We start from the raw sequence: 10311 nt of genomic DNA, 5'->3' as shown, positions 1-10311 counted from the left end.
CGCGGGCGTGGTTCCCACCCCGCAGTGTGATAGCCTGTGATAGGGACACGGACCCATCGCGCGTCACTCCTCGCCGGCCCCCGTCGCGAACGCCACCCGCTTCCCTGACACGCCGGCCCTGCAAGCAACCGCCCTCCTGGAGCCCACTCGACAGGGAAACGCCGCAGAAAATACGGGGAAGAAACACGAAAAAAGGCAAGGAAAAAGGAGGGCGTTTTTTTTTTGACAACAAGGAGTGCGTTAAATACGAACGACCCGGGCGAAGCGGCACTCTATTCGCGCAACCGCGTAGAAAGTCCAGTCCCCAAACACCCCAGCGGAGGAAGAGCAGCAGCCGCCGCCGCAGCTATGTCGGGGGGAATCGCCCGCGGCCGCCTCGCCGAGGAGCGCAAGGCCTGGCGGAAGAACCACCCGCACGTACGCGCCCCTCGATTCTCCCTCCGCCCTGCCCTGATTCCGCTTTGCTGTCGCCGCCAGGCCGGGTTGTCTGATCTGTTCTGTTTGCTGTGGTGCTGGCGCAGGGTTTCGTGGCGAAGCCGGAGACACTGCCCGACGGGACGGTGAACCTGATGATCTGGCACTGCACCATCCCCGGCAAGCAAGGGGTAAGCGACCTGGGCTCAGGAACCCTAGCTATCTCTAGAGCAATCGGTGCTGGATCGGGGCGGGTCGGTTCCTGCCCTTACAGCTGCCCACTGTTTTTATCAGATCCCTCGTATGGTGAACAAGTCTTGTGTATATGTAGTAGCATGCAGCTGTGGCGTTTTCAGTTCCTTCCTTGTGTGCCATGAGTTTCAGAGTTTGATTGGGAAGATTGGGGCATTAGTCCATAGGTTCAGTGGGCTTTGTGTATAGTAATCTGATGCCGTTCAATTAATTTTGAGGGTAGCTACATTGTTTTCACTGTATTGTGTAGGTTCTATGACTCATGTTATTTGCAAGTGCTAGAGCAGGTACATTTTTGTTAAACTTATCTTGTAGTTCCCCCAGTGCCATGGCCTTAATTGAGCCTTCGTTTCCTTATAGCTCACTATGACAAAAAGGTGGTTTCTTTATTATGGGTTGAACTGTTAACACCTAGCTACACTATGGATCAATTTGAATGCTTGTTCTGCATAAACAAATTTGTGGATGAGTTGTCTATATGCTTCAGATGAATTGTTCATTTTTGTTAACTACAATTTCATATCACAGTCGACTGGGATACACTTCAATTGTTGAACTGGGAGTTTATTTAAGTTGTTCAACTAAACACAGGTGGTTTCTTTGAATATTGTTGGGTTCATATGTTTCATTTAATCTGTGCAGTTGTCTTTATTTCTGTAAAACTAATATGTTGTGAAAAATGGCACAGAATGCTAAAACCCAATAGAAAAGGTTGCAATTTGGTTTAAGCTGCCTCTTAAGTAAGTTCTTGAGAAGTTTGTGGTAGGCCTAACGCTGTAAATGATGGTAATGTTTGATCTTTGTCTTTGGTTGCTTACTAATGGCACCTCGAATTTTGGATTGTGGGGTACTAAACTTTGTTGAAAAACCTAAGTAACATCGGTGTTCTTTAGTCGAGAAAGGGTTATCCAGCGTGCATATTGATATGATCACCTTACTAAGTTTGAGTGTGTTGTGAGTGTGTGGGTGTGGGTTTGTGTGTGGTGCTGTAAGACCACCTTTTTCCATTCTTCTTAATATAATGATACGCAGCTCTCCTACGCGTTCGAGAAAAAAATAAATGATCATTGTAATTCTACTAAATTAGTGAGTCCTGCCAGCCAGCCAGCTAGCTTGTAGTGAGACTTGAAGTCTGGTCATAGGAAATCCAATTTTGGCTCATATGCTCTTTCTACTATCAAGTGTGGGCAATGGATTTACAACTAGGTCAGAATAGGTTTATTTTCTTTTGATGAACTAAATTGTTTGATTTACTTGTTCTCTGTATTGGATGCTTTTAATTCTTTGTTTCAGGTTATATCATTGAATTTGTGCAAGGCTAACATTCACCAACTGTAGTTGACAGTTGTTTGAATATTATTGTCATGTGTATGTTTATCGAAGCTGTCTGTAATAAGATAATGCAGTTTGAACATTTAACTGATTCCCATCTTTATTTCTTTTGCAGACTGATTGGGAGGGTGGATACTTCCCTCTCACCCTTCATTTCAGTGAGGATTACCCTAGCAAGCCTCCCAAGTGCAAGTTCCCTCAGGGTTTTTTCCACCCAAACGTCTATCCTTCTGGAACAGTCTGCCTTTCGATCCTTAATGAGGACAGCGTAAGCTCTGCAATCATTCTGTAGTCCTGTGTGATGCTGTACAGATTTCATGGCCTTACTGTTCCTTTTTTTTTGTCAGGGTTGGAGACCAGCTATTACTGTTAAGCAGATTCTTGTCGGGATCCAGGACTTGCTAGATCAGCCAAATCCTGCTGACCCTGCTCAAACAGATGGCTATCACCTTTTTATCCAGGTTAGTTAAAAGTGATGGACCACAACAAAGATATTGTTTGCCCAAAACCTTACTGAGTTTTGACGTTCAGATAGCCAATCATGTTTGTAACATTTTATTTGGCTTTGCAGGATCCTACAGAATATAAGAGGCGTGTTAGACTGCAGGCGAAGCAGTATCCCGCATTGGTCTGAGAACTTCGCCCTACTAGGGATCCATGCTGCACATCCGCATAGTTGTTGCTAGTGTCTTGAATGGAAGACCAAATGTAACATGGTGCTTTGAGAAGTACCTATCGTTTTTGTGAACCGTGTATTCTAACAGTGCTATTAACTGTTTGGAGTGTGTGCTTTTCGGGATGATGTCAAAACCTTGATGTCTGGTTATCAAGAATTGATGTGTGTTGTCTGACAAATCTAAATCTATATCTGTTGGATACCCGTTATTTGGGTAGGGTGTTGGTTTTTTTATCCAATTGAAATGGTTAGTGGACGATATGGGAATCCTTATTATTTGGGTTTGGTGGTGTGGTGTTATCCAATTGAAATGTGTAGGGGGCGGTAAGGGAAGTAGATTATCTATGGCTAAGCCTTTCGCTGAAATCATCAATCAGTAGAAATATAGGGATCAAGTAATGCAATCATCTATTATTAGAAATATGTAGATCAAATAATACAATCATATATTATTAGAAATATGTAGACCAAACAATACAAAGTTTGTTTTAGTTGTTTTTATTAGATCCACATGTTTATCTTACTGCGGTAGCGAAAATCCTAGGGTGACAACATGACATTCTTAAGATGCCTATTATAACAAATCATCTCTAACTAATTTTAGTCAATTTTGAGAAAATTTTATGGTGTGGATGAGAGTTTTTTTTATTTTTTTTAGATTTTAGGATCTACATTTAAATATAGATGCACCTGCACGAAGTAGCCGCTATCATACTGAGTTATCTTTGAAAAAACAATTAAACGTGAGGATTTTATTTCTAGGTTTCAGCTTTTGACGTGTAGATCTTGTTGTTAATTTACATAGAGTTGCAAACTATTGTAATCAATTAATCTAAGCAAGTTTTAGTCAATTTCAATAAAATTTAAGTTGTGGATGCGATGTTTCCAGGGGTACAACTTTGACATGAAACTTACACACATATAGAGCACGGATATATGTATAAAATGGTAGAATAGAAGCTAGTAGTTCAACTAAAAGCAATAAATATGGATAAAATTAATCGTTATCCATTGGGTTTGATAAGATTAGGGATGTGAGAAATAGATAATGGTGATATGGGTTTGAATCGTGGACAAGCATGAACTTGACCAACCCTTCTAGCTTCTAGGTATTGGGTTTATTAAAACTTGCTCAGGTTTCCTCCTATGAGAACATTGGAAGCATCGGTGGCTGATCCACATGCTGAAATATGTTGGACTGTTGATGTATGTTTTGTAAAAAAGACCTCAAGCTCTTTAGAAACTAACGTGTGGTTTACTTTACCTGGCCCGATGCCACTGCCACCTCTCAAGTACGGCCGCACGACCCTGGCTCGTCATCATCACTCCTCTGCATGCGAGATTATTAACTTTTCATCATTATTAGGATCGGCACCTCCTCATATAATAACTTTACTATTGCCCTTACGTTTTTACCGGCATAAAGAGACAAAATTTATAAATTTACCATATTTGCTCGCATGGCACGCCAGCCATGCACGCCAGCATGAATATGAATCAGCGGGTCACGCGAAATATCCATCCTGACCCTCCCCTCTTCCTACACACTAACACGGCCCACTCGTCTGCTTGCCCCATATGAACGCCATCTTCCGCGGGTGGTGAAGATGATTGATGAGTTGCTACCTGCCATTTGCATCTCACTACCTTTGATTGGTGTTTCCCATTCATGTAAATGCCATTGAGGATTTCTCGGGATGCTCCCTCTTCTATTTATTGTCTAATATATTTTTTGGTTTGATTTTTTCAATGCCTATATAAATTATGACCGATATATTTTTATGGTATATTTAGTGTGCATATTGATGCAACTTAATTACTTATGGTATATGATTCAAAAATAATATTATTCCACATTTTAGTGGGAATTTTATTAGTCTTGAACAATTCTGCAAAATCATTAGTGCTCAATTTTCTTAAATTTATATTTGACGTTAAATATGCACCTTTTTTCAAATACAAAGTTACATTAGTTTGTTTTGTTGTTCCAAGAACCTTCATGCGTATAGTAATGACATATGGATGACATTTGCTTCACTTTTGACATTGCCTATGGTTTCTTCTTAATTATGTTTTACCTTCTCCTGTAGTTTTGTGCAAACCTCAAAATGCTAGCTTTGGGGCCACAATGGAGTTATTGGATGATGACATCGACGATGAGCAGGAGGCACAAAAGACCTAATTTTTTACTATTTAACCCTTTTTTGAATAAAATTTACATTTGGCCCCCTGAAGGGTCGAGATGGCGACTAGAGGGGGGTGAATAGTCTTTTCTAAAACTTAATCGCGTCGGCTAACCGAGACAAATGCAGAATTTAAACTAACGGTCTAGCCAAGACTACACCCCACTATATATGTTCACTAACACCTTGCAAAGATAACAATTATGCAACAAAGGTGTCGGGCTAGCTAGAGCTCTCCTAAACAATTCTAGGAGCAAGGTTACACAAACCTATGCCACTAATACTTTAAGCAATAAGGGAGCTCCTACACATGCTAGTAAGCAAAAACACAAAGATAACTAAGCTCACTAGCAATGCTCAATAACAAGGCAACCAATGCCTAATTAAAGAGCGCAAATACTTAGCTATACAAACTAAGCAATGTGACTAACAAGGTTACTAAAACCAAATTAGCCACGCAAGGGAGCTACTTCTATGCTATACAAGCAAGAAGGTAATTAGCAAGCTACACAAGCTATCTAATTACAAGAGCAACTACACAAGCTTAATATGTATAAAAGTAATGGCAAGCTTGTGTAATGGGGATGCAAACCAACAGGAAGAACAAGGTTGACACGATGATTTTTCTTCCGAGGTTCACGTGTTTGCCAGCACGCTAGTCCCCGTTGTGTCGACCGCTCACTTGGTGGTTCGACGGCTAATTAGCATCACCCGCTAAGCCCGCACGTCGGGCGCCACAAGAACCTACCCCTTGAGTGAGGGTAGCTCAATGACACGCTTTACTAGAGTTGCTCTTCGCGGCTCCCGCGGGGCGAGCACAATGCCCCTCACAAGCACTTCTCCAGAGCGCCACACAAGCTTCTTGCACGCTTCGACGGAGACCACCACCAAGCCGTCTAGGAGGTGGCAACCTCCAAGAGTAACAAACACCACCGGCTTGCAACTCAATCACCTATTGCCACTCGATGCAACCTCACAATGCAATCGTACTAGAATCGCTCACTCACACAATCGAATGATCACTATCAAGTATGTGTGTGATGGAGGGCTCCTAAGCACTCACAAGCATGAACACTAAGTCCCCTTTGGTGCTCCACACCAGCCATGGCCGAAGGCCACTTCTATTTATAGCCCCAAGGGCTAAACTAGCCGTTACCCCTTCACTGGGCAACGGTCGGGCCGACCGGATGCTCCGTGTAACACCTCGGGTGTTAGCCTTGCATAACTTGACTTGCATAACATGAGCATGAGCATCAAGCATCCATAAATCATCATTTACAATTGAAACATTTGATCGAAACATATGAAACCTTGCTTGTTATTTCATGTTTCTTAGAACATATGCATATGATCATGTATAAATGAATGCATGTGGGTAGTGCTAGTCACTACAACACCTTAGCTACACTTAGGTTAACTAAAGGAACCTTGTTCATGAAGGCCACATTTCTTGATCAAGCATTTAAGTGTTATTTCATGTGTTGACCTGAATAGCTATATGAGTGACTACTACATGAAATGCTTAAATGACCTTGCAAATTGTTTTAACATGCTTAGAGTATCATCATGAATAACTTTGGTATTTAGTGCTAGGGCTAGTTTGGTCATTTAGCCATGGTTTGAATGTGCATCATGATTTCAAAGTGACAAGTTTGACTAAAGTTGAACTAGGTGTTAGGGACCTTGCATGGAGGAGTTCACTAAAGCAAAGTTGTAGTGTTTGACATAAGGAACAACTTTTATTTTTGGGTCATGGACTGATTTTGCTTCTAACATGCTTGAATGGGTCCCACAAAAACCAGCCAAATCTTGCTTTTAACACTTAACAAATTTTCTAAGAGTATGCTCGACTGACAGCCTGACGAGCCGTCTTTGATCATGATTTTACTCGGTGTACGATGTGAATTGGAACACGATCATTGAACAACATTTGTAGCTGGTACTTAGGACTACGAAAGTCATTTAGATCATTTACGAGTTGGAGCGATGGATTAGCGGGAAAATCAGTGGCAAATCTCGTCGTCAGGCTCGGCCATCACGTTCTGACGAAACTGAATCGACTGAATCGATCGGCACAGTGGCCGACCAGCTTCAGAGCAGAGCCGCCGCGTGGAGGTCCCGTCGGCCGCGCGTCGCCGTTGCCCTGACCGCGCAGGCCACGCCGCGCCCGAGCGCGCCTTCATCATGCCAACGCCCGCCCGCACTCAGCCACGCTCCATTTTCACTTCGCCTCGGTCTCCTTCGTCGTTCGCAGCGCCCGCAAGCACAGCAGCAGCGCCGCCGTCGCCGTTGACGGCACCAACCCACGCCTAGCCACTCAATCGCCACCGCAACCTCTCCACCATCATCTCAGCGACTCACCGCGCCCGCCCGTGCCCGCTGACCACGCTCGGTAAGCTCCAGCCACGTGCATAGGCTCGCCGGAGTTCCGCCGTGAGCCCCGTCGTCGTGGCCACGCCGCCACAGTCCCCCTCTCCAAGCGTTAGCTAGCGCGCTAGGTCCGCCGTAGTACCCCGGTGCTCGTCCGAGCCTTAGGTCGGGCCACCGAGGACGTCGCCGGCGTTTTGCCGTGGTTCAGCCTCGCCGCTCCGCCATTGCCGCCGCCGTCGTCCTTACCGTCGACAATAGGGCCGGCCAAGTGGCTCAATAGATGCGCTAGGTCAAGTAGATCGCGTAGTGATGATGTCACCGCCAGCAACCTCGCCGTCGGCGAGCTCTGGCCGCGCCAGCACCGCGCAGCGCCGCTGCCCTGTTCCGTGTCACTGACGCGTGGGGTCCCCCTGACCACCGGGTCCCACCTGTCAGCGACAGCAGTAGAGAGGGCTAACTCATTTTGAATCCAGTTTTTGATTTGTTTTGTTATTTTTGTATCTGCAGTTTGGTAGCTCATAAAATGTTGAAATAAATATGGTTGTGTTCCTTAGGAAGTGTAGTATTTAGGAAAAATATGTTCTTGGTTTCAACAGTAGAAATTTCTGGAGATTTAAATAGGGATTTCAAATGTGCTTTTGAATGCATTTAAATTTGTTTATTTTATATCTAGAGTTCCTGTGCTCCAAAAATTATGAAATTTTTGTGGTAAGCTATTATTGTTATATATGAGCTTGGATAAAAATTTGAGGACCAGTGCATGTGTAGATCTATAGTTATAGATTTTTCTTTTATAAATAGTTAATCCTTGCATGAATTTTTATAAATTAATTATAAGTCCAAAATTCATGAAATTTATTGGAGGTGATACTAGTACCATATGGATGTTAAGAAAAATAAGAAATCTGTTGCTTGACACTTTTCAATAGGATTTTCCATTTATACCATTTCAAGCCTTGCTTCCTTATCATTTTTGTATAGGATGTTCTACTTAGTAAAATGACATGAAATTTTTATAGTAGCCCTTTGATAGCATTAGTAAGGCTCTGTAAAATTTTGAGAATTTATTAAGCACATTTGATATATATTATTATTTAGCCTAGATATCTAAATAAAATAATAAAGGCAATTTAATAAATAGTTTGGGCTTCACCATTATATCATCTTAACTGTATTTGGTATGCTTACACTGTTGGTAGGTTATATGTTGTTAAATTTTGAATGATTACCTGATGTAGAAATATTCTTACTTTATATTGCATGTTAACACATTTTGGACTGATTCTAGAGTGTAATGAGTTATATGTTGAAACAAGTGTAGACTATAAAAATGGTTAATAACAAAGTTGTAGAGAATTTGATAAGCATTCCAGAAAGTCTAGGATCACTATTTTTGAATTTGTAGAACTCCAGTTATGAGTGAAACAAGTAGCTGCTGGTTATGGTGTAGTCGATGCATTGTAGAAATAGTTAAGTAATAATTGAGAAGAGATATGCACCTACTCAAACAACGCGATGCACTTGTTAACATCTATGCATTCGTGATACTCATACCATACTCATGCATCTAGGATCGGAGGAAGAGATCACGTTGCTGGAATTCGAAGAAGCAGAGGAAGGGAACCCGCAGGAGAATCCGCAAGTCCCCGCTCCCGAAGGCGTGGAGCAGAACCCTGAAGAGCTTCCGGAGTGCCCTGATCATCGCCCTACTTCCTTTCTGCGAGGCAAGCCCCGGAGCATTATAAGTCTCCCAGTAATTTACAAATGTTTACTTACGTATTTATGATTGATGCATTAGGTATAAGAGTTGAATGAAACCACTTGATGCATGTACATTCCTTGTCTAGATATTAACCCTTTAACCGGTATAGGTCCAGGATCGAATATATGCTTAGCCATGCTTAGACCGGTAGAAGTCGGGTGATGTCCTGTTACCTGCGAGATATAGGTGGATACCGGAGCACGGTTGGCTATATCTGCTATCGTGGAACAGAACCATGTGGTAAAAATAAATTGAGACCGGGCGGGATATCGATAGAAAAGCAACAAGGCATGGAGGTCTTGAGTGTGGATCTATCCCCGTCTGTGTTGATCAAGGACTGTACCGTTGTTGGAACTTCTGACAAGATTGAACGCATGCCTCTCACTTAGCTGGCCGGATAACTCGTTCCGACCGCGAAGCCGAGTAATTCAACTCAGGCCGGGAATCGTTCTGTTGTGCGCTCCTTCCGGGGAACGATCAGACTGAGCCCAAGGGCAGGCTTGGCCTGAGCATCCTGGCATCTGGTGTTCCAGATTGTGCGGCGCAGTACGAACCCGCGAAATGTGTACCGGAGTTGTACCAAAGGTGACCTAAGACTATCGTGGCTGATAGATCTGGGTTTGTGTTAGGAATAAATTCCCAGCTGGTTGAAATCGATTCGAATCGCCGTCTCTCCCGGATAGTGAGAAACTTGGCTAGCTCCAACATCGTAGTAACTGTGTTATGAAACATGATGGTTCAGATGAATATGGAATTACAATACTTGCTATGGTTACTATTGTATGATTCTAAATAATACATCACATGTTTGGCATAGGATAGTTGCTAACCTAGAAATGGATAGTTATAATTAACTTGATAAAAGAATCACAACTGTACAACGGTTAATTGCCTTTTTCACAAAAATGTTGTCAAGTTACGTCCACTTATACAGCCTTGCATAATCCTTGGAGTCGTTTTATTTTCTGGTTCATGACGGGTAAGTCTAGCTGAGTACCTTCTCGTACTCAGGGTTTATTTTCCCATTGTTGCAGATGGCACTGTGTATCATGGTTATTGCAAGAGTTGCTTCTATCCCGCTGTGGATGAGGAGTAAGCCTTGGGCAGGCTTCCTTAGTAATTCCTATCCTTGCTTTTGTGGACCGTGATCTGGTTTGGCACTGTATTAAACTATGTTGGAAAACTTTATCTCGAACTTATTTGCTTCCGCTTTGTTTATCAAACTTGTTTTGTAATAACTTTTATTCGTACTCTGATGACGAAAAGTATCTGTGAACTTTATGTAATATGTGGCATGCATGTTGAATCCTGTACGATCTTGG

General features: G+C 42.7%; 1 protein-coding gene across 1 annotated transcript; it reads left to right on the top strand.

The window, feature by feature from the left end:
• Positions 1 to 260: 260 nt before the first annotated feature.
• Positions 261 to 2878, top strand: LOC136540756 (SUMO-conjugating enzyme SCE1). Its single transcript, XM_066532769.1, has 5 exons — positions 261 to 417; positions 522 to 605; positions 2114 to 2266; positions 2346 to 2459; positions 2570 to 2878. Exons 1-5 carry the CDS (start codon positions 349 to 351, stop codon positions 2630 to 2632), a joined length of 483 nt encoding a protein of 160 aa, XP_066388866.1. The 5' UTR covers positions 261 to 348; the 3' UTR covers positions 2633 to 2878.
• Positions 2879 to 10311: the final 7433 nt, after the last annotated feature.

Source organism: Miscanthus floridulus, chromosome 2 (assembly GCF_019320115.1).
Source record: "Miscanthus floridulus cultivar M001 chromosome 2, ASM1932011v1, whole genome shotgun sequence".
Taxonomy (NCBI): Eukaryota; Viridiplantae; Streptophyta; class Magnoliopsida; order Poales; family Poaceae; genus Miscanthus; species Miscanthus floridulus.
This window is presented reverse-complemented; position numbering and strand designations above follow the sequence as displayed.

Coding starts and splice junctions, on each gene's coding strand:
- LOC136540756 (XM_066532769.1), top strand. CDS start 349: ATGTCGGGGGGAATCGCCCGCGGCCGCCTCGCCGAGGAGCGCAAGGCC. Junction 606..2,113: donor CCATCCCCGGCAAGCAAGGG/GTAAGCGACCTG, acceptor TTTCTTTTGCAG/ACTGATTGGGAGGGTGGATA. Junction 2,460..2,569: donor GCTATCACCTTTTTATCCAG/GTTAGTTAAAAG, acceptor TTGGCTTTGCAG/GATCCTACAGAATATAAGAG.